This window comes from Budorcas taxicolor, chromosome 18 (assembly GCF_023091745.1).
Source record: "Budorcas taxicolor isolate Tak-1 chromosome 18, Takin1.1, whole genome shotgun sequence".
Lineage (NCBI taxonomy): Eukaryota > Metazoa > Chordata > Mammalia > Artiodactyla > Bovidae > Budorcas > Budorcas taxicolor.
The window spans coordinates 51,804,009-51,826,622 of NC_068927.1; the positions used below are offsets into that span (position 1 = coordinate 51,804,009).

The 22,614-nt window shown below is 57.4% G+C and overlaps 2 protein-coding genes across 2 annotated transcripts; one reads left to right on the forward strand and one right to left on the reverse strand.

The window, feature by feature from the left end:
* Positions 1 to 302: 302 nt before the first annotated feature.
* On the forward strand, positions 303 to 19,002 carry BCKDHA (branched chain keto acid dehydrogenase E1 subunit alpha). Its single transcript, XM_052655900.1, has 9 exons — positions 303 to 457; positions 9,335 to 9,520; positions 9,626 to 9,712; positions 13,133 to 13,241; positions 15,175 to 15,336; positions 16,730 to 16,936; positions 17,037 to 17,178; positions 17,391 to 17,562; positions 18,469 to 19,002. The coding sequence occupies exons 1-9, from the start codon at positions 350 to 352 to the stop codon at positions 18,637 to 18,639; spliced, it is 1,344 nt and encodes a 447-aa protein (XP_052511860.1). The 5' UTR covers positions 303 to 349; the 3' UTR covers positions 18,640 to 19,002.
* A 497-nt stretch (positions 19,003 to 19,499) lies between these two features.
* B3GNT8 (UDP-GlcNAc:betaGal beta-1,3-N-acetylglucosaminyltransferase 8) lies at positions 19,500 to 20,930 on the reverse strand. The gene has a single exon (XM_052656565.1). It carries the CDS (start codon positions 20,928 to 20,930, stop codon positions 19,500 to 19,502), a length of 1,431 nt encoding a protein of 476 aa, XP_052512525.1.
* Between the last annotated feature and the right edge of the window lie 1,684 nt (positions 20,931 to 22,614).

The following is a 22,614-nucleotide window of genomic DNA, read 5'->3' on the forward strand; positions in this document are numbered from 1 at the left end:
CCCTCCCACTCCCGCCAGGAAAGTCCAGGAAAGCCATTGGACAGAAGAGAAGAGTGGGCGGGCCTTGGCATGAGCTCGTCCTACCCGAGGCCCCCGGCCCTGAAACCCTGAGGCTCTGGACGGGTTGTCCTCTTCTTTGCCGGTTACAGGAATAACTAACGTGAGGCGGTCAGAGTAATTTTGGGAAGTTAGGTGGCTTTATGCACCTACATGTGTGTCCCAGAGGCTGCAGAACTAGTAGCGCATGGTTTCTTGGCAGGGTGCTGCTGGCATTTGAGTCAGGATTATGAAGGGGCAGCCCCGGTCTCGCCGAGGAGAGGGGCGGATCTCCGAGGGATGGTCAGCCAAGATGGCGGCGGCGGCTGCGGCGGCGAGGGTTTGGAGACCAAGTCGAGGCTTGGGACGGGCGGGCCTCCCGCTCCTGCGGCTGCTTGGGGCTCGTGGGCTGGCTAGATCTGTGAGTACCTGGGGCACCTGAGAGTTTTCTCGAAAGAGGTATAGGAATGTTTATGCAGTCTTCAGAGTGAGGGGGTTCCCTTAGGTCCCTGTAGGAAGTGAAGGAAAGGCTGTGAGAGAAAGGACGAGGGCTGGGAGAACCACTTGGACAGGACATGCAAGGGAATAACTTCCACTTCCTTAGGAGAAGAAAAGCCAGGAAGCTCCTTTGTGACCCTAAGGGAGGGAGAAAACTTGGAGAGAGCGAGGTAGTTACTTAATTGCCGCCCATCCCCAGGGGAGGCCGCTTGGAGAATACGGGAGAAGGGTGTGACCTCTCCCCTCAGGAGCTGGAGAAAATTGTGTTTGTAAGGGAAAGACTTTCTTCTCAATACAGTCTACTTTCAAGGAGGAGGAGAGAGACATCAGTTGCCCTTTCAGCAACTTTTATGGTGCCCCGTGTTTCTTTGCTCCAATTCTGATTTTTAAATAAACTGCGTTAAAAAAAAAAATCTTTCTGGGACTTCCCTGGTGGTCCAGTGACTGAGACTCCGCGCTTCCAATGCAGGGGGCCTGGGTTTCATCCCTGATCAGGGAACTAGGTCCCACGTGCCGGCAGTTAAAGAGTTCGTATGCCGCAGCTAAAAATCCTGCATGCCATAACTAAGACCCAGTGCAGCCAAATAAATAAAGATAAAATACTTATAAAAAGTCGTGGATCCTGTGTCTCTGGCATAGAACGGTAGCCAGGACCTTGTTGGTTTTGGTCACTCTAAGGAGGAGGTGATCAGTGAATATTTGTTGAACTAATGAGGAGAGAGGTTCTGGCAGAGCGCTTAGTCCATATTTCTTAGAAACAGTGGAGAAATGCCTTGTTTCTTGTCAAAAGGAGCAGACTCCCTTTAGATTGATGCTGCTAATGGCATGCTCGCACAGCAGAAATGTAGATGGGAACCACTATTTAGAGGGACAGAGGCAGGGGACTTGAGAAAAGCTGTGAACTGAGATTTTGCATATAACAGAGTAGTGGTTAAGAAGATTGGCTCATGCTAAGTCATGTGAGGCCGTGTTCTGTAATCTGCCTTTTTCTAGCTCTGTAGCTTTGGGCAAGGGACTGCTCTTCTCTGGACCTGATTTTCCTCTCTGTAAAATGCTAACGATGGTCACCTCATAGAGTTGTGAAAATTAAATATGTAAAGTGCTAAGAACTGACTCTGGCATATGATGAGGGCAATTGGAGTGTTAGCCACTGTTGAAAGTGAGGTTGGAGGGATGGGACAAAAACTCACCTCCGAGATGGGGGGAGAAGAAGGGAGGTGACCTGGGAAAGGCCTGGATTGGTGAAGGCCTTGGTGGGAATTCTGTCCAGACCTTGTGGGGTTGGGTCTGACCATCTGATCCCAAACCATTAGGAAAGGAAAATGGAATTTGGGACGAAGCTCTTGCTAGAGGGAGAAATGGGAGGAGGATGGGCTGTGAATAATGTGTGGGAAGACCTAAGAAGGGAGTCACTTGAAGCAGGTAATTTCAAAAAGGTTACTGGAGCAAGAGGGAGGTGGGAGAGTCCTTGCCTTTGGGCTGGTCTCTGGGGGTTTGGTTTTGATTTGAGCAGTCAGATCCTCCACAGCTCCATCCCTAGGGCCCATTGGTTGAGCCTGTGGAGTGAGGGTGAGCTTGACTGAGTGGGAGAAGGGAAAGCGTCATTCACGGCTGATTAAATCTGCTTCCTTTCTGGCTCCGACTCCTTGCTACTCTTCCCTCCTGACTTCCCCCTTTTTTTTTTTTTTTTTTTTTTTGAGTGAGATCTGTTGGTGGGGAGGGAAGCAGGGGGCAATGGTCTTTCATTATTTATTTGGCTGTACTGGGTCTTCCTAGTGTCACGAGGGAGCTAGTTCCCTGACTAGGGATCAAACCTGGGCCCCCTGCATTGGGAACGTGAAGTCTTAGCCACTGGACTACCAGGGAATTCTTTGTGTATTTTTAGAGTCCCTGTTTCGTCTTCTCCGCTTTTAATTATCTCACTTGTTTTTAAGTGTAAAAAAAAAAAAACAAACCTTTTTTTTTGGAGGGAAGAGAAAAGAGTAGTAGCATTTACTCAAAGATCTGGGACCTGGTGTGTCCAGTAGCAGCTTCCCTCGTGACTCAGATGGTAAAGAACCCTCCTGCCAATGCCGGAGACACAGGTTCGATCCCTGGTTCAGGCAGATCCCCTGGAGAAGGGAATGGCAGCCCACTCCAGTATTCTTGTCTGGAGAATCCCATGGACAGAGGAGGCTGGCAGGCTGACTTTTTGTGATGATATCCACGTTGTTCAGTACAGTAGCCACTAACCACCCATGGCTCCTGGGCCCTTCAAATGTGGCTAGTGTGACAGAGCACTTGAAGTTCTCATTTAACTTTAATGACTTTAAATACCTCGAAGAGGTTGGTGGCTGCCATATTGGATGATGCAGTTTTAGGCAGTCAGGGTGGAGTCAGGAGATAGTATCTTGGAGGCAGGTTGGGAGGTTGTGCTTGTAGTGGACTGATTGGGTTGTTGGGGCAGGCTGTGTTGGGAGGAAGGCTTCTCATCCCCCACCTGCGGCTCCTGCTTGCCTCTCCTTTCACTGCCCTTTACTCAGGCTGTGCCCTGTTGCCCTGGAGGCATTTGGCTGGTTCTACCCTCAGTCCTGTTTCTAGCAGACGTTTTGTTGTTCAGGGAGAAGAGGAGGAGGGAACTTGATTGTCCCGGAGTCCTGAGTTGTTTCCTCAGCCACCACCCCAAGAAGCAAGTGTGATCTCAATCAAGTCATCTCACTTCTCTGAGCTTTAGCAGGTGGGGTGACTGGAGTGCCTCCTGCCCAGTTGGGAGTCAGGGAGCACCTCAAAGCTGGGTCTGTGTGAATTATCAGTAATAGTATTTCTCGGACCCTGCTGTTCAGGCATGTGTCTGGGGGCTCTAGAACTCCAGGGCTCTGGGCGGCATCTCCATGTGGTTGGTGCCCAGAGTGTATTGCAGCGTGAAACAGTAGTTCGTCGTCTCCCTCTTGGCGGTGTCTTAATGAAGCGCTTTCTCATTGACAGGGCCAACTCACACCATTGTTATATTTAACACTGCAAGGTACGGTACTGGTAGTTTTCTTCTGTTACAGGGGAGGAAACTGAGGCTCAGAGAGGTGAGGTCTGAACTTGGAGCTCTGGACTCCAGAACTGCCCGGAGGAGCAGGGGCAGGACTTCGGTTCAGGTCTTACCGCATCCTGCTTAGTCCAGACTGGGTGTGCATCATCAGCCTCTGCCTGGGGCTGGTGGCAAGGTGGGGTGCCCTCCCCTCCCTGTACTTCAGCCCCACTGGCATTTTCCCTTCCCTTAGGTGAGTTCCCACTGCCTTGGTAGGGATATGGTCTTTCCATTGTGGGCAGACAGGTCATTTCTTCAGAGAAGATTTCCCACCCCGACCACCAGTCTCAATCTGTAGAACAGGGACAGTAGCAGTGCCTCCCTCAGAGAGAGAGGTGAGGGTTAAAGGAAACGGTTCTTAGGAAGCGCTTATGACACATACCTAGGGCTTTCCTGGTGGCTCAGCGGAAAAGAATCCTCCTGCCGAGCAGGAGACTTGGGTTCAGTCCTTGGTTGGAGAAGATCCCCTGGAGAAGAAAATGGCAATATTCTTGCCTGGAAAATCCTATGGACAGAGGAGCCTGGTGGGCTACCATCCATGGGGCCGCAAAGAGTCAAACCCGACTTAGCAACTAAACCACTACCGCCGCCCACACCATGCGCTCCATGAAGACTCAAGAAATGGGAGCTGCTGTTTTTCTCCAGGGACAGTGACACTGGTGTGGTTCTGACTGATGCAAAGCAAGGATGCTTTACACCTTCAGTGCCTTGGGGAGCTTAGTGCTCCTAAACCTTCTGGGTCCTTGAGGCCAGAAAAAGCCTGACCTGTCTCCACCCTTCCCTGGCCTCCCCAGCCAGGCCCCCACCCCGCTCTGGCCCCAGGAAAGGGAGGCCACTAATGAGGGCACTGACATTCCTCAGCTGGAAGTAGAGCCAGGGTTTAGCTCTCTTTGAGGGCAGTGTGCCTCAGATCCCAGAGAGTGCTGGCTGAGGTGACCTTAGCCATCAGAGGACCTCTTTCAGAGGACCCGGTTCCCTGGCCCCATCCACAGAGCCGTCCCAGGCTGGACCCCACCATCCTCTCCAGCTTCCCTGTAGTGGTCAGGCTGCCTGGCTTCATGTGCTGACATCACCGCTCCCGATCTCCTTGGATCGCAGACAAGTTGCCTAACCCCTCTGAGCCACGGGGCCACCTCTCTTACGGCGGTGTGGTCATGGTGCCCTCCTCGGGTTCATCACACAGCAAGGGCCTGGTGTGGCCCGGACGCACGTCCGTAACTGCTGTCATTAACGTGCTGCAGCCAGATGGTCTCCACGGTGCCAGGGTCTCTCCTCTGGCCTCAGCCTTTGTCCTTCCGGAGAACTGACATGTTCCCCCATCCCAGTTTTTGGCCTGGCTCACCTCTGCTCGTCCTGCAGGCCTCAGCTTCCCTCTTCCTTTTCCCCGAGGCTTTTCCTCTTACAAGTGATACAGATAGCAAAATGCTTCCTTCTCCATGTATAGCAGGTGCTTTTTACCCTCCCACCACCAACTGGTATAGAAATTCTTCTTGGGTTCAGGGAGGCAGTCTCCTGCCCAATGTGACGTGACTGGAGAGCCAGGATTCAAGCACAGGCCGCTCAGCCCTCTAGCCCTCACCCTAACTGATCAAACCCTTCACAATCCTGCCTCCTCTGAGATCGCTCCTCCTGATAGTAACTCCTGTGTTCAGTGTCCATCATCCATCTCTCCCCATCGTCTCCAGCCCTCAGTTCAGGGCCTGACTTAGAGCAAATATTCACTGACGCCTTGTTTGACCGCAATAGCCATCAGGCGCTCTTGTTAGCTACCCATATTTGTCCAGCATTGGTTATATGCCAGGCATGAGGTCCTTAATCTGCATACCAGCCTCCTTTACACATAAGGAAACGGAGGGACTTGTAGTTCCACATCCCGGAAGCAGTGGTGGACTCGCAGTCCTTGTCCTTAACTACGGTGCTATGGCATCCACAAGTACTGCCCATCAGTACTTGTGGGGCAGACCTGGCCTTCCAGAGCATGTCTTGGTCCTGTGCTGGGAGAGGGCATGGCTTCAAGGCTTTGTGTAAATCGTGCAGTTTCTGCAGGATTCCACCAGGACAACCCACCTGCACCAAAAAGAAGGGAAAATGGGTGGAGAGGCATATATCCTCTGCATGTGATTCACCGCCGCACCCCCCCCCCGCCCCGCCCCCACCCCTTGATGGAGCCGTTCCTGAGGGCCAGCACTGTGTGGAGCCCTCTGAAAGCTCGTGGAATCAGCACAGTACCCTTGGCGTGGGTACCACCTTCATCTCTACAGGCCCCGGATGCGGGGGCACCGCCAAGGCCTGGCTCCAGGAACAGCGCCCTGCTGGTAGCCCTCCAGCCTCTGGAGGCAGATAGCCGTGCCCTGACCCTGGGGTTTGCTCTGAGCCCTGTGACTCTGTCCTCCTGGGCCCTGCTGGCCCCTGGCCTCCTGTCCCAGAGCCCCTCCCCAGATGGAGTCTCCACTGCATCTCAGTCTCGAGTGTCCACTGGGGCCTGGTCTGGAGTTACCATCTGGTCTGAAACACAGGCAGTCCTTCTCCCTCACTCCCGTTTTCCCCATCTTTCCAAGGTGCCAGTCAATTTTTCTCATTTCTCTTCCTAGCTTTTGGTTTTTTCCCCCCTTCTACCAGTTTTTGAGCATATAATAGTTTCCACACCTGTGCTGAACCCTCTGCATACCTTATCTGAGGTACTACTGGTAACCCTGCACAGCCTTTTCGCAGATGAAGAAATTCAGACACCGTGTTTTGCAGAGGGCTGTGCAGTGAGCTAAGAAATTGGAACCCAGGTTGGTCTGACTCCAAGCCAGTGAATATTCATGCACTGGGTCAGTAATTCCCTGTTGAAGTGTGTGCCCTGTAAACCCACGTGCACATGCTCCCTGCTTCCGGAGCTCATGGTGTGTGGGGGAGACGATACCACCAGGTGGTTGTGTGAGCACCCTGAAAGCAGGGGGGTGGTCTGCAAGAGCTGAGCAGCTGCCCTGCCATCGGAGCATAATTTGCTTTATTTCTTCACCACCACAAATGCAGAGAAAAGCACACTCGTTCACATTCCCCCACTGGCCTCTTTGCCTCAGTTAAAGGAGGGAGGGTGGGGAACTCATTTGCGCACCCTTCTGTGAGACCCAGCTCAGGACGAGCCCAGGTGGTATGCTTCAGTTCCTCTGGGAGGTGAAGCCACGGTTAGCCAGCTGAGAGAGGACCCTGGGGACCTGTGGGAAGTGGGGAACCTGGGCTTGGGGGTCTGGCTGTCAGCCCTGCCCAAGTTTGAAGCCCAGTCTCGACTTATCTGTCTGGTTTAGCTCTGGGGCCTGGTGCAGGAATTGATACGGCCACCCTAAGCCTCGGCTTCCTCGTCTTAAGGACGAGAGTAAGTGCTCCCTGCCTCCCGGACGTGCTCTGAGCAGTGAGGGCTGTGTCTCGGGACGTCAGCCTGGCACCCTGCTTGGGCTTAATAAAGGGGCTCTGTTGTGACACTGAGGTGGTTCAAGGCTAACTGGAGAGCTGAGAAATGGGATCAGTTCTCCTGGTGCGCATGTGGCCTTCTCCTGGGCTTTCCCAGGCCGCCTCTGAGCCGGGGGCTGCAGTGTTTCCCACAGGACTCCTCCCGCGTTCCACAGATACATGCCACTCCTCACGTTCTGCCTTCTGCCTATTCTGCCATGCATGCGTGCTAAGTCACTTCAGTCATGTCCGACTCTTTGGGACCCCATGGACTATGTAACCAGCTAGGCTGCTCTGTCCATGGGATTCTCCAGGCAAGAGTCAGTTCGGTTGCTCAGTCGTGTTCGACTCTTTGCGACCCCATGGACTGCAGCATACCAGGCCTCCCTGTCCATCGCCAGTTCCTGGAGCTTGCTCAAACTCATGTTCATTGAATCAGTGACGCCATCCAACTATATTATCCTCTGTCGTCCTCTTCTGCCTTCAGTCTTTGCCAACATCAGGGTCACATCAGGTGGTCAAAGTATTGGAGCTTCAGCTTCAATATCAGTCCCTTCAATGAATATTCAGGACTGATTTCCTTTAGGATGGACTGGTTGGATCTCCTTGGAGTCCAAGGGACTCAAGAATCTTCTCCAACACCATGGTTCAGAAGCATCAGTTCTTCAGTGCTCAGCATTCTTCACAGTCAAACTCACATCCATACATGACTACTGGAAAAACCATAGCTTTGACTAGACAGACCTTTGCTGGCAAAGTAATGTCTCTGCTTTTTAATATGCTGTCCAGCTTGGTGATAGTTTTTCTTCCAAGGAGCAAGCGTCTTTTAATTTCATGGCTGCAGTCACCATCTGCAGTGATTTTGGAGCCCAAGAAAATGAAGTCTCTAACTGTTTCTGTTGTTTCCCCATTTATTTGCCATGAAGTGGTGGGACCGGATGCCATGATCTTCGTTGTTTGAATGTTGAGTTTTAAGCCAGATTTTTCAGTCTCCTCTTTAATCAAGAGGCTGCTCAGTTTCACTTTGCTTTCTGCTGTAAAGGTGGTGTCATCTGCATATCTGAGGCAGAATACAGGCAAGGATACTGGAGTGGATTGCCATGCCATTCTCCAGGGGATCTTCCCAACCCAGGGATCGAACCCACGTCTCTTACATCTCCCATATCGTCAGGCGGGTTCTTTATCACTAGAGCCACCTGGGAAGCCCACGTGTTCTGTTACCCCGGCCTCGAATGCTCCTTCCCTGACTCCTAGATATCCTTCAGGTCCCGGCTCTCACGTCACTTCCTCAGGGGAACTGTCCCCCCTTTCCACTCTGCTGTCACCCCACAGCTTCTCCTGGAAGAACACACATCCCCCTTGGCCCCCCAGTGTTACTTGTTGGGGATCTGTCTTCCCTGCTGCACGGCAGGGGCAGGTGTCTTGCCTCTCTTAGGTCCCCACAGACCAGCACAGGCTGTGGAACGAAGCAGGTGCTCAAATATTTGTTGAATGAGTCAGTCTAGGCTCCTGGAGGGGGTTAGGACTGGAGAGGGCAGCGAAGCATGTGGAGCTCTTTGCCAGGAGATGGGGGAGGAGGCCTTCTAGTGTAGATGAGAGCAGAGATGTAGAAACGAGGATCAGCATTACTTTGCACCTTCATGATAGGTATAAATATTCTGCTCACCGTTTTATACGTGTGCTTTTGTCTAAGCCTCCCTGTGTTTCCATGAGGTGTTCCCCATATTACAGGTGAGAAAGGGGAGACTTGAGGAGGGAGATGCTCATTCCCATGGTCACAGCAAGGGATTTGAGCCTAGGCAGGCTGACTTTTAAGGGCTCCCAGATGTAAACTCTAAGCTGAGAGACTGGCTTAGAGTGGTCTCCTTGTGGGTAGAGGGGTCGGTGAAGAGCACATCTGGGTGTGTGTGTGGGGGGGTCACCATGGGAGATGAGAGGAGGGGCTAGCTGCGGTCAGCCTTGAGAGTCCTTGAATGCCGGGAGAGGAATTTGGGCCTCTTATAGCTACCAGTTCCTGAGCCACCTGCCCCTTTATTAGATCATTTAAGCTTTACAACAACGTTGTGTGATAGATGCTATGATTTTCACCCCAGTTTTACAGCTGAGGAGCCAAGACTCAGGGTGGTTATAGGAACCTGCCTGAGGTCACACACTGGGAAGGTGATGGAGCGGGAAGTGAGACCTTGTGTGTCGGGCCCGAGAGTCCACTGCGGCCTGGCGGCTGCATCACCAGCAACACTGCCTGTCAGCACAGGGAACCTCTCTGCTGCTCCTGACCTGGGTGTTCTGCTCCACACTCTTCCCCAGCACCCCCACAGGTGGCAGCAACAGCGGCACTTCTCGTCCCTGGATGACAAGCCGCAGTTCCCAGGGGCCTCAGCGGAGTTCATAGACAAGCTCGAGTTCATCCAGCCCAATGTCATCTCTGGGATCCCCATCTACCGGGTCATGGACCGGCAGGGCCAGATCATCAACCCCAGCGAGGATCCCCATGTAAGAGGCCACCTCCCTCGACTTCGTGCCTCCCATGCCCAAGCCCCTTGCCCATCTCCTCTCTGGCCCCAGATGGCCCATGTCTGTCTGTGCCTCTGTCTGCAGCTGCCCCAGGAGAAGGTGCTCAAATTCTACAAGAGCATGACCTTGCTCAATACCATGGACCGCATCCTCTATGAGTCCCAGAGGCAGGTGCGTGGGGATGGGCTGGGGAGGGGGCCTGGGATTACCTGAGGTCCTGCCCACCCTACCTGTGTCTAGGCCAAAAGACAGCACCCAGAGAAGGGGGAGTGGAATGGAGATCCCTGAATTGTGGTCCTTAGACCTCCTGGGGTTCTCCTGGGGCTCTGGAGGAAGAAGATGAGGGGTGGTCCTGCCCCAGGGCAGAAGGTTGAACCGGATCACAGGAAGCCTGTTGTCTGCTGGGCTGGGGCTTAGCTGTGCTGGGGGCGGCAAGACAGAAGACTGGATGGCCCTTCGTCTCAGACACTCACAGTCCTGAGAACAGGGCGGCCCTCGGCGCTTCCTGGAGTGTCTGTGTCCAGTGTGCTGTGGAGGGACACCCAGCAGTGTTAGCTTCAGCAGACAGACCGAGGCTCAGCAGTGTCAGCAGAGAGGAAGCTTGCTGACTCGAATAGCTGCAAGTCTACAAGGCCCTATTTCAGGCACGGCTGTACCCTGGGGCTCAAAAAATGTTATCAAACCTGTTTCTCTCACCGAGTGTCTTTTCCACGCTGCTTTGCCTCGGCTTCCCTCATGCTCAAGCCGCAGTGGTCTCTGGAAGCTCCAGACTCACAGAAGGGGCAGTGAGAGGGTTCGGGGTGCAGGCTCTGGAGCAGGACTGCAGTCGGAGTCCATTCTGTCACCCTCCAGCTTTGTGGTCGTGAGAAAGTTGCTCAGCCTCCCAGTGCTTCAGCTTGCTGGTCTCTAGCTACTTTATGGGGTTGCTGCGAGGGTTGATGGCGGTGCACATAATAGCCTGAGAAACAGTGAAACGCATTGGTCATGGATACCAGCCTCGCAGTTACTATCTCCTCTGCTTAGCAGTGGAAAGAGAGTGTCCCTAACATTCCAGCAGAAAGCCCAGGGCTGATGCTGATTGGCCAGGCTTTGGTCACAGACAGATTCCTCTCTGAACCAACCTATGAGATTGACAGGCCAGGCCAGGGCCGTGTGCCCATGCTTGGGAACCATGGGCACAGAGGCCTGGCGTCTGTCCTTCCTGGGCTGCAGAGACTTAAGAGCAGGGGCACGGGGTTCCTGTTAGAAAAGTGGGAGAATGCCGGCTGTCCCTCAGCTTCCACCACCACTGCTGGGTCAGAAGTGGGGATGGGCTTGGGAATCTGCACTTGCATCAAGCCCCCAGGTGACCCCACTGTGGACTGAAGCCTGAGGCCCACCGAGGACAGTTCCAAGCAGATCATGCGGGCAGCCAGCTCACAGCAGCGCTGTGTGTGGGTTCGCCACCCTGCCCAGAAACTTCCCTTGGCTCCTGTCATCCACAAGATCAAGACCGGCCCTTCCTGTCTGCCCTATCTCCTGTTGTGGCGCTCAGCCATCTGCTCCCCTCTGCACAGCCTCAGGGCCAGGCCCCGCCTCCCATCCGCTCATGTTCATGGGCTCTTCCTGCCCCTGGATTGACTGTGCACACGGGACCTTTGGAACCTGAGGACATGGACCCAAGTCACGACTGGGACTTTAGGCAGATGGTTTTTCTTGTCTTTGCCTCGGTTTCTTTAGTGTATTAAAGAAAAAAAGTAGAAATAACAAGAGAACACATCCCAGAAGGTGGGAGTGGGAGTTCCGTGAGACCCACACATCAGGTCACTTGTCCATTGGCCAACACTGGGGACCCTCAGTAAGATCAGCTTGGCCATCAGGTTCCAGCCTTTATTAGCTTGGATGGCACTCAGCTATAAGTAGCAGTCAGCCCTCCCTCAACACCCCCCAAATCTGACAAAAATAAAAGCAATAGTTTAAACAGATTAGTAGTTTCCTTCTCTTGCATAAAAGAAATGTGGAAACAGGTGGTCAGGACTGATGCACCACAATGTCACTGGACAGCCAGCGCTGGCTTCTAGCCTCTAGGGCCCCTCAGGAACCCAGTGACTGCTGGAGCCCTCCATCACGTCTCACCCCAGGCAGGAAGTGGAAGGTGGAAGGTCAAACACGGCACTGCCCAGCTATCTCCCCACGCCCACATTTATAGAACTAGGTAGTCCCACCAAATAACACCACAGGTGTCACTGGTCACTCCCAGCTGCCAGGGACACTGAGAAAGTAGTCTGTTAGTCTGGGCAGTGGCTGCTGGTGGTACAGTGAGACCTGTTAGTAAAGAGAAGAGGGATTGGACGCTGCATAGGCAGCCAGTGGCCTCTGCCACTAGCCCAGGTCCCGTTTCCTCGGGATTCCCCCCTTTCAGGCCTCTCCCCACGCCAACCTAGACAGCCCAGCCAAGCGCTCAGCATCCACCCACTCACTTGGCACCGCGCGGTCAATTAACTTTTAATTGGCTCTCCACTTGGAAGCAAGTATTATTCATCGGTTCCCGGATTGTGACGGGAGGCTAGGCCTGGGCACGGGGCGTCCTGCAGAGCCTGGCCTGAGTGTGTTACCTCTCATGCAGTCCTGCTTACCGCCCATCTCTGTGCCAGGCTCCCGGGTCTCCAGCCAGACTTCACCTCTCAGCCCCAGATCTACTTGGCTCCTCACCCTGGGTGTCCCTCACCAGTTTCAGCCTGTCCAGACTTGACCTCAGCACCTTCCTCCCAGACTTGCTCCTCTTTCTCCCTTAGGCCGTTGGTCAGTGATGGGTGCCACCATCCACCCATTTACCCAAACGAGACCCACAGTGTTCTCCTTGCTATCACTTCCCCTCTCATTCTCTCTGTCCTTAGGTCTTTAGAAATCCATTCTGCTCAGTACCACAGTCAGGAACCCAGACTTCTTACCTTTCTGCTTCATCATCTTGGGCAGCTTGACTTTCCTGTAATTGTTGCCTCACGTTCACAAGATGGCTGCCACAGGTCCAGGCTTCACGGCTCTGCAAAGTGGGGGAAATGGATGGCAGCACTGCAGTGATCTTTTTTATCAAGAAAGCGAAAGCAGACTTCCACTTGTCTGGCTGGAACTGTGTCCGGTGGCCACTTCTGACTATAAGGGAGGCTGGGGACCTGCGTTTCCAGGCCCTGAGATTGAGGGATTCAGGAAGGGGGGCTCCCCTTGGGCACTGGTGTATCCAGCTAGCAGGTGCCTCTCTCTCCAACCTTGCCGCCCCCTGCCACACTTTACATCCCAGCCCTTCTGGCCTCCTGGCCTTTGTTGTGGGCTCTCTGGAAACCGCCACCATCCCCACATTTGCTCACCTTAGGCCTTGCTCCATGATGCCTCTCCATGGTGGAGTGGGTACACCTTCAGCTTCCATCACCCTGGCTCTGACCAACCTGGCACTTCTTCCATGGAGGCAGGCATGCCAGCGTGACCTGGCCCAGAGCCGGCCTTCAGGAAGCATCTGCAGAATCACAGAGTCAGCAGATAGTCAGCATTTGGATACTTGTCTGTCGTTGCCCAGCCTCACTGAACCCGGGCCCCCGGGCCCCCCTCTACCCCCAGGGCCGCATATCCTTCTACATGACCAACTATGGCGAAGAGGGGACGCACGTGGGCAGCGCGGCAGCCCTGGACGACACAGACCTAGTGTTTGGCCAGTACCGGGAGGCAGGTATGTCTGACCTTAGCTGGGCCATATGAAGTGGGGCTCTGGATCTGTGGTCTCCGTGGAGACAGGTCAGGCTCAGTCCTGCCTGCTCAGAAGGTGAGGCCTACGTAGTTACCAGTGTGCCCTTCTGTGAGCGGCATGATGCCAGGGAAGCCTCAGGGTGCTTCACCTCCGAGAGGCCTGGCGATATTGTAGTTAAGCGCCTGTGCCCCTAACCTTTCCATGCCCTGCTGGTGGTTAGATTTGGGGCAAGTCACTTCGATTCTCTGAGCCTCATTTTTCTCATCTAGAAATAGAGATTACGATGGGGTGGTGACTCCTGCGTGGTGGGGCTGCCGGGAGCCTACAGTGAGGGCAGGCTGGGCTGGGGGAGCCCTGTCTACATGTGCAGGGCTCTGCCAGCCTCTTTCCAGGTGCCAGGTAACTCACCCAGCAGAAGTAGATGGACGATGTGTTCTAACCATTTCTAAGTGAACAGGGGAGAGGATGGAAGGGTCACAGACTAGGAATGAAGAAGACGGATGAGCGTTTAGGAGAGACGGGGGGGAGAGTGGAGCTGAAGTTGGGGCTTCCAGAGCAGTTGTTGGCGTGAGGACCCAGCAGGGAGCCCCATCTGCCCCTTCCTCTTAGGTACTGCATGATCCTGGGCAGGTTGCTTAACTGCACCTTGCCTCAGCCTCCTCATCTCATGTCCTCACCATGCGGGATGGGGACCCCTCCCAAGACAGTTTCACCGGGCAGATGACATGAAGCCCTCAGCACAGGGCATACGGTGCACAATAAGCCCTCAAAGTTGGAGGCGATGCTGTGGCCAGGGCCTCGCACCCTGAACAGCTCTTCAGAGAGGTGTGGCCTGGCCAGGGTGTCTGTCCAGAGCCTGGACCAGCTGGCATGGCCATCTCATCTCAGACTGTCTCCTCTCTCAGCTGCACCAGACCCCCCACCCCCACACACTCCGGGAGGACAGACGCCCCATGATAATGACTCCGGTTCAGCATCATTAGATTTCCCCGGGCACTGGGCCACAAGCCAGGCCCTGCCAGGTTTGCCGAGTGCTTCCCGCTGTTTTTGCCGAGGGGTTCTCTCTGGGGAGGGCTCCAGGCAGGGCCTGGCATTGCGGGCGCCAGCTGGGCTCTGCACACGGGGGCTGTTAGGGCCCTGGCCACCTCTGCAGGAGTGAGCCATCCTGCCCGGGTCCTGGAACGCCCTGTGTCCTGGCAGCTGCAGGGGCACCTGTGCAGGGCAGGAGGAAAGGCCGACCCTGCTTGCCCATCCTGGCTGGGCAGCTGCTCGCCTGGCTGACTCGGTGTCTCCCGTCTCGAGTGGGGAGAACAAGGGCACTGAGGATGGTGGCACTCCCGGAGCCTGTCTCCATTGCCCTGCCGGCCTCGCGCTGGAGGGGCTGCATGGGGCCCCCGCCAGCCCTGCCATCCGGGTGGTGTGAAGCCCAGGTCAGAGAGGTGTGTGCTTGTGGCTTTTGATGATGAGGTGGGTGTCCACCAGGGGTTTTACTGCTGAGAACAGGTTTGAATATTTCCTCCCTTAGTCCAGGAGTCATGAACATGGCCCATACATTTATTTGGTTCGTATGATTTTTTTTTTTAAGTAAATGAATTAGAGGAACACTTAAAAATCAGGTAGCTTCTCAAAAGAAAAAAACAGGCAAGCTGAATTTCTCCTTCTTTGAAAACTGAAACCATGTGGCCTTCCTGAGCAGAGGCCAGTTGGTCTGAACAGCAGCCTCCCTCCTGAGCCAGGCCTCTCTGCTCTGCGCACCGTCCCTGTGAGCATCCGAACGTGCCTTCCCTGCTCTGCTCCGGCTCCCTGGCTGTACTGGCACAGGGGCGGGGCCTGGCGGCAGGCCAGGGGATAGCCTTCAGGGGTTGGCCTGCCCCCATACCACTCACCAGAGTAACCCTGCCTCCTCCTGCTGCAGGTGTGCTCATGTACCGGGACTACCCCCTGGAGCTGTTCATGGCCCAGTGCTACGGCAACGTGAGCGACCTGGGCAAGGGGCGCCAGATGCCCGTCCACTACGGCTGCAGGGAGCGCCACTTCGTCACCATCTCCTCTCCACTGGCCACGCAGATCCCCCAGGGTGAGAATGCGCGCCCAGGCCCGGCACACGCAGACTGACGACGTTCCCTCCTCGGGCCCTCACCTCTCCACCGGGGCCTCCTGGTGGGCGCAAGGACCCAGCGCTGGTCTGGGCTCTAGACTTAGAAGATCTCTCTTTCTGGGACCCTCGTGGGAGGGCTCTGGTGGCGCTCAGCAGGCACAGTCGCTCTCTGTTTCCCGTGCTTGTGCTCACCTCGTGTCTGCTCAGCAGCACAGCCAGCCATGTGGAACTGAGTGTGTGCCAGGTTCCTCGCTAAAGGTCACTGGCAGGTCGCAAGAAGAGTTGGCTCTCATGTTGTGGACCAGGTGGCTCCAGAGCCCAGGTTCTCTACCCCAACCCTGGTCTTCCTCTGTCTTCGGAGTCTGACTCTCCCGAAGCAGACTCTAGAAGCGCACGATGCTTAGCGCAGCCGGTGTGACTTCTATTAAAGATAACCGCTTGTGAAGCAGACCCGCTTGGGGCCAGGCCTGCGGCCACAGAGTGCAAAGACAAAGTCAGGCTGCTCCAGGGCAGACACTTGAGCTGATATGTGCAGGGTTTAGCAGAGTCCCAGGCACGTTCGCCCCTAGTGAGTTTTAGATAAGAACAGTTTATGTCTGAGGTGGGAGGTGGACAGGGCAGCCTTCTGCGTGGAGGTAGCATTTTCATTGATCTCCATCCCGTAGAATTTCCATAAGGTGGGATTGGGCCCTCACCTTCCATTTGGGTGAGCAGTTTAGTCAGTCAGTTGGATATGTCCGGAGTCCATGCGCTGTGCTGGGCACCGTTCTAGGTGCAGTGAACAGAGGCAGTAAAACCCTGAGGCCTCTGGGTGCTGACCCTGGTGGGGGAGATGGCCAGCATCTGGTGCAGATAACATGTGGAGTATGTCAGGCGTCATAAGGCCTACAGGGAAAACGGCCCGGGTGTGATACGGGCTCTTGATTTTTGAGCACACTTGGACCCACAGAGGACCCCCACTGGGGGAGGAAGAGGAGCGAGTCCCCTGTCGGCCTGGCTCAGGGTTTAACCAGAGGGTAACAGCGTGGGTGGGAGGAGCAGGAGTCGGGGAGGCTGCTCAGGCACGCAGGGAAGAGGCAGGGCTGGGACCACCAGGGTGAGCTGAAGAAGAGGTCAAATGTTAACTCCCATTTTGGAGGTGGAGCGGGTACAGGAATGACTGGACTCAAAGATGCTGAAGGTTTTGGCCTGAGTGGTTGCAAGGATGGAGCTGCAGTCAGCTGAGGGGAGAAGACCAGGTGGGGAGCTTCTTGGGGGCTCAGGTGTTTTCTTCCCCTCAGTGCCTGGCGACTGCCAGCCTGAGCCCCAGAGGCCCGGGTCGGGGAACACGGGTGTGAGCGCAGGTGAGACGCGCATGTCTCTACTCCTGCAGCGGTCGGGGCAGCCTATGCAGCCAAGCGGGCCAACGCCAACAGGGTGGTCATCTGTTACTTCGGAGAGGGGGCAGCCAGTGAGGGGGACGCCCACGCCGGCTTCAACTTCGCCGCCACCCTCGAGTGCCCCATCATCTTCTTCTGTCGGAACAACGGCTACGCCATCTCCACGCCCACCTCAGAGCAATACCGCGGGGACGGCATCGGTGAGGGCCCTGCTGGGCGCCCCTCCGCTCCCCTCGCCTCCCTTCCCGGCTCAGGTCTCGACTGAGCCCTGGGGCCTGGCTGGCCTCTCTGTCCCCACAGCGGCTCGAGGCCCCGGGTACGGCATCCTGTCCATCCGCGTGGATGGCAATGATGTGTTTGCTGTGTACAACGCCACCAAGGAGGCCCGGCGGCGGGCCGTGGCGGAGAACCAGCCCTTCCTCATTGAGGCCATGACCTACAGGTACCTGCTGGCTGCCCCCATCATCCCCCAAGCGTGACAGCCTGTCCCCGGCTTCTCCCCCACGTTGGCCACTGTCCCCACAGCACGACCCTGCTGCCTCGCACCCTCTGGCCTCCATTCCATTCCCACTCCTCTGTTCCTAGTCTAGCCTTGCCCTCCTGACCCTTGCCTGCGGGGCCACAGCCTGACCCAGGCCTCCCCTCCCCCTGTAGGATCGGGCACCACAGCACCAGTGATGACAGCTCGGCATACCGCTCAGTGGACGAGGTCAACTACTGGGACAAGCAGGACCACCCCATCTCCCGGCTGCGGCATCACCTGCAGAGCCGCGGCTGGTGGGATGATGAGCAGGAGAAGGCCTGGAGGAAGCAGTCCCGCAAGAAGGTGAGGCAGGGCTTCCCCGCCCCGGCTGGAACCCACCCCAGGGGCCATGATGCTTCATAAGGAGCGCTGCAAGAATGGAGAGGCTGGGGGGTGTTCGTTGTTGTTTAGTCACTCAGTTGCAACCGACTTTTTTGTGACCCCATGGACTGTAGCCCACCAGGCTCCTCTGTCCATGGGATTTCCCTCTAAGGAATACTGGCGTATTCCTTCTCCAGGGGATCTTCCCAATCCAGGGATCGAACCCACATCTCCTGTACTGGCAGGAGGATTCTTTTCCATTGAGCCACCAGGGAAGCCCAGCTGTGGGGCGTGGGGGGGAGTGCCATTGAACGGAGCCTTGGGGATAGCCCTGATGTTACGATGCCCAGACACGTGCATCTTGGCCGTGTCCCAGCAGATGTCTGGCCCTAGCTCTTTCCTCTCTGAAGAGTGATACGGGGTACCTGCCTCAGAAGCTTGTCTGAGGCCTTGCACTTACTCCAAATGCAGTGTGAGTGCCCACCAGAGTCTGTGCACTGCCCCCCTCAGCCCTGGTCATCAGATGCCAGGGACATTGCAGCCCAGTGGGCAGGTTGGACCCTGGTGTTGGGCAGCATGCACTTCCTGACTCTGACATCATGGACACGTCCTTCTCTCTGCCTCACTTTCCTCTCCTGAGTTGCCTGCTTCTTAAGGGTGCTGAGAGGCCAAAATGATTCTGTGTTCTTAGTACAGTGCCTGGTTCCACTAAGGATGGAGAAGCTGGGGTTGGTGGTGTTAACTGTCACCACTGTTAGGGTGATTATTTCCATCGTCTGCATGGGAACTTGAGGCTCAGGGGGCTTAACCCCTCACCGAGGTCCCACAGGAGGAGGTAGGTTCCTGGGTGAGGGATGGGCTGCCTGCCCACCACCCCTTGTCTCCCAGGTAATGGAGGCCTTTGAGCAGGCTGAGCGGAAGCTGAAGCCCAACCCCAACTTGATCTTCTCGGACGTGTATCAGGAGATGCCTGCCCAGCTCCGCAAGCAGCAGGAGTCTCTGGCACGTCACCTCCAGACCTACGGCGAACACTACCCACTGGACCACTTCGAGAAGTGAGGCCCCACAGCCCCTGGGGTCGTGCCTCAACTACCCCAAGAGGCAGCCCCAGTTTGAGGGGCAGACGGGATTGGCAGGGTGCCAGCTTCCTCAGACAGCTGCCTCCAACACACTCAGGAGCCAGGCAGTACTTGAGGCGGCTCCTGTTCCGCTAGGCTGTTACACTGGGCGGGGTCCTTGGTCAGCCCCTTCTCCACCCTGAGTTACACGGTCTTCTCCCAGGGGCTGGGCGAGGGCACCTCTGGGACTGGACACCCCTGAGGGCTGGGGCTAGGTGTGGCAGGTCAGTCTGTGGAACCTGACTCAGAATGAGAGGCCAGCACGCAGTGAATAAACTGTGTCTCTGTGTTTGGCTCCCTGCCACATCTGGTTTCTGTTTCCTGAAGTGGGGACATGGGAGGCGAGGCCAGCATGGCTGGCTTGGGACTCCCCTAGCTCCTCCATTGGAGATGAGTAAAGCCAAGGCTGTTGAGCTGTCATCTTCTTCTCACAAGCTGGAGGGTCAGCTTCAGCGAATAGCATGGGGCTGGGGTCCTCCAGAGATGACCTCTAGTCTCCTGAAGAACGGGTCAGAGCTGGTGTCCAGCATGACAGCTAGGCCATTAGAGCAGACCTCGCCCAGGGTGGGGGCAGCATCTGGTGTGAAGGTCAGGGGGCAGCAGAGCCTTGCTCTGTACACTACCCCAGGTTCCGGTAGACAAGAGAGACAACTCAGGGTCTCAGAATGCGGAGTGTGCATATTTTGTTTCAAAAACGAAAAGACAGGCCCAGCAGGGGCTCAAGTAGCCTCCATTCCAGGACCTCCTTCCTCACCCCTCAGGGGCTGCCCTGACCGCCCCTCCCCGCCCCCGCCTCCGGGCTCAGCACTGGAGCCCAGGGTCCTGCAGCTGTTTCCAGAGCCGGATGCTGTCCTGAGGGCTGAGGGGTCGCACAAGCAGCAGGTCTCTGAAGGCACAGGGGTCAGCAGTGCGGTCTGCCGGCCAGGCCGTGAGGAAGCCTTTGTGGGTCCTGGGCGCCAGGCCCAAGGCCTGGAAGCACAGGCCAGTGTAGACGTCGCCAAAGGGGAAGGGGGCCACGCGGGCCGCTGCCTGCAGCAGCCAGGGTGCCAAGCGCCCCGCGATGACGTAGCCGCCCCCGCTGGCGTAGGCCGGGTAGCTGCCCTCGAAGAAGGACCCAGGCACGTAGAAGGGTCCTCCTGGCTTCCGGAGAGGCTTGGCCTGGGTGAAGACCTCACCCAGGTAGAGGCCCCGGGCCTTGGCGGGCGGCAGGCCCTGCAGGTGGCCCAGCAGAGCAGGGGTGCGAACAAAGGCGTCGTCCTGGGCCTGCAGGACAAAGCTGACGCCGGGGCAGTGGCGGCCAAGCCAGGCCAGCAACATCAAGTCCTTGAGCGTCTGGTTGAAGGGGACGTCGAGGAAGTCCCAGAGCAGCAGGTCACCGTAGCGCCGGCTCTCCCAGGACACCAGGGTGCCGAGGTCCGGCCCTGCCTGGCCCACCGGGGACCCCAGGAGGAAGAGCAGCCGGACCCCGGGGGCCGGCCTGCCCCACGTCTCCCTCACGGCCTGTCGTTCTGCAAAGTGCCCTGGTTCTGACTTGACAGCCAACAGCAAGAAGGGGACATCACCGGGATCTTTGCAGCCGGTCACCTGGCCTCCGCCGCCTGCAGGCAGCCAGCGTGGGAAGCTCCGGCAGGCGGCCCACAGCAGAAAGCGGCGGAGGTCCTCGGGGTAGGAACCAAAGTCTGGGATCTCAGCCGCGGCAGCGGCCCCCCAGGCACCACAGTCCTCCGCCTCTGTGCTGTTCACTCCGGGCAGGGTCCCCAGCCGCCACTGCTGCTGGTTCCAGTAAGCCAAGGGCAGGGGGCCAGTCTGGCCCAGACGGGCTGAGAGGTTGGCCGGCAGGGTGGGCTCGGCGCTGGCTGGCGTGGGGCCTGGCAGGGTGCTGCGGGGTCCTGGGTAGGCCTTGCCCAGCCGGGGCTCGGACGTCCACTCGATGTAGACTTTGAGGCCCAGGAGTGTGAGCAGCGCTGACAGGCAGAGAAGGCACTTGGGGCAGCGCATGACCCGGCCCAGGGAAGGGGCGGCTGTGGGAGCTGCTGAAGAGACACAAGGCCTTTGGGGCGGGGGCCGGGCCAGGCCCTGGCAACTCCTGTGAGGCTTCTGTGGTCCGGACCCTAACCCAGCCCTCCACCGACCACCCGACGCCCGGTCTTCCTGGACCGGCGAATCCCTGCTCCACTGCCATTCCGGCACCTGGCTCTTTCCATCCAGCCCAGAGCCTTCTAGCTTCCCCATTCGCCATCCCCACCCTAGAGACCAGGGACTCCGGCATTCCTGCCCCCCCCACCCCGCCCCACCAGGAGTCAGGATCACAGGGGTTATGTCCTCGCCTGACAGGCCCAACTCCAGGCACTGCTCCCTCCTTTTTACCTCTGGGGCCAGCTCCGGCCAACTCCAGCGCTCCGGGCCTCGGTCTGGCTCTCTCCGCGGTCCGGAGGTGCGGGTGTTGTTCTCCAGCCCAGCCCAGCCGGTCCACAGGCGGGGAGGGGAGCTGCTGCGGGCTGGGAGGGCCCCAGGGGCCGGGAGGGGCTGGGGCGGGGCTGAGGGAGAAGGGGAGCGGGGGAGGGCAAGAGGCAGGCCTGAGGGATGGGGCTGGGGCGTGTCAGGGCTGGTTTTCTGGTGAGACCGGGAACCGGCAGACCCAGGAGGGGAGAACCGGGGGCCTAGGAGAGAGTCCCAGGGAGGGTGAGGCTAAGGGCCGCCGAGCCGGGGCTGGGAAGTGTCAGACTGACCCAGGGAGAGGCAGAGCCCTAGAGTGGCCAACCCTGAGGCCAGGGGTTGGGCCCGGCCAGGGGAGGAGGTGGGCAGTGAATGTGCTGAGAGGGCAGGGGGCCTTGCCAGAGGTGGGGGTGTTGCCAGGAGTCAGGGTTGGGGGCGGGGATGGGGACTAGTGAGGAGGAGAAGACACTGGCCGAGGAAGCAGAGAGCCGGGGAGACCACAGGGGCAGGGCGGGTGGAGAGAGAGGCTCAGGGAGGCCCAGAGGAGAGGCTAGAGGTGGAGCCACAGGAGATAAGGGGACCCCGGGGGGAAGGGGTGGGGAGAGAATGTGGAGGGGCAGGTGGAGGGACTCGGGGTGGAAGCAGAGAGCCGGGAGTGGGCGAACAGCCAGCGCCAGGGAGAGGCCGAGAGCTGGGGAGGAGCTGGGGAGCGAGTGGGTGGAGGGGGAGCCAAGCCAGGGGCATTGAAGGGTGGCCGGTGGGGGCACCGGGAGCCCTGGAGCTGGGCTGACCTCCGCACCCCCACCCCATTCCCTTGGGTGCCTGGCAGGGCCGCAGTCCGTCCCTGCTGGTCCCTCTCTCCAGCCCTGGGCCGGCCCCGCCTACAGCTGCACGGTGACTCCGGGAACACTCACATCCGGCCCCCTCGGGACCAGAGGGTGTCTGCCTGTGTTTACGGCCCTGCCCTACAGGGGCCTCTGCTGTTGGGGCTGCTACAGCTGTCTGGGGAGGCAGGCCAGTGGGGCCGGCTCATCCTAGACCTCCTGGAGCCTGGGGTGAGAGTGAGGGAACCCCCCTCCCCCGCCCGCAGGTGAGCTTGGCCTGACCCCCCAGTTGGGTTGGGAACTGTTCAAATCACTGCAGGAACCCTGTCTGTCAGCAACAGCAGTTTGAGTAATGGAGCCCATGGGACCAGATGGAGGAAGAGCGTGTGGAGAAGGTGGGGACTATTGATGGAGTAAAAGCCAGAGTGGGCTGGGGCAGGGTTCTGAGAGCCCCTGGAAGGGGTCTGCAAGCCTTTTTACCCCCAGGCTGGGCTGGGGTGGTGTCTCGCCCCCTGACTCTCGGGTCATCTAGCTACTCCCGGAGCACAGAGCAGGGGCAGACAGTTTCGGTTGCTGTGTGCCTTAGTTGGCAGACGTGCCAGTGAGGAGAGAAACCATCCAGCGACTGGAGCAGGTGAGGTCGCATGTCGAGTGAC

What these genes read in the sequence shown, in the direction of transcription:
- BCKDHA (XM_052655900.1), top strand. Translation starts at nt 350, where the DNA reads ATGGCGGCGGCGGCTGCGGCGGCGAGGGTTTGGAGACCAAGTCGAGGC. An exon ending in ATACCGCGGGGACGGCATCG is followed by an intron (nt 16,937 to 17,036) that starts GTGAGGGCCCTG and finishes CTGTCCCCACAG; the next exon opens with CGGCTCGAGGCCCCGGGTAC. An exon ending in ATTGAGGCCATGACCTACAG is followed by an intron (nt 17,179 to 17,390) that starts GTACCTGCTGGC and finishes CTCCCCCTGTAG; the next exon opens with GATCGGGCACCACAGCACCA.
- B3GNT8 (XM_052656565.1), bottom strand. Translation starts at nt 20,930, where the DNA reads ATGGGGAAGCTAGAAGGCTCTGGGCTGGATGGAAAGAGCCAGGTGCCG.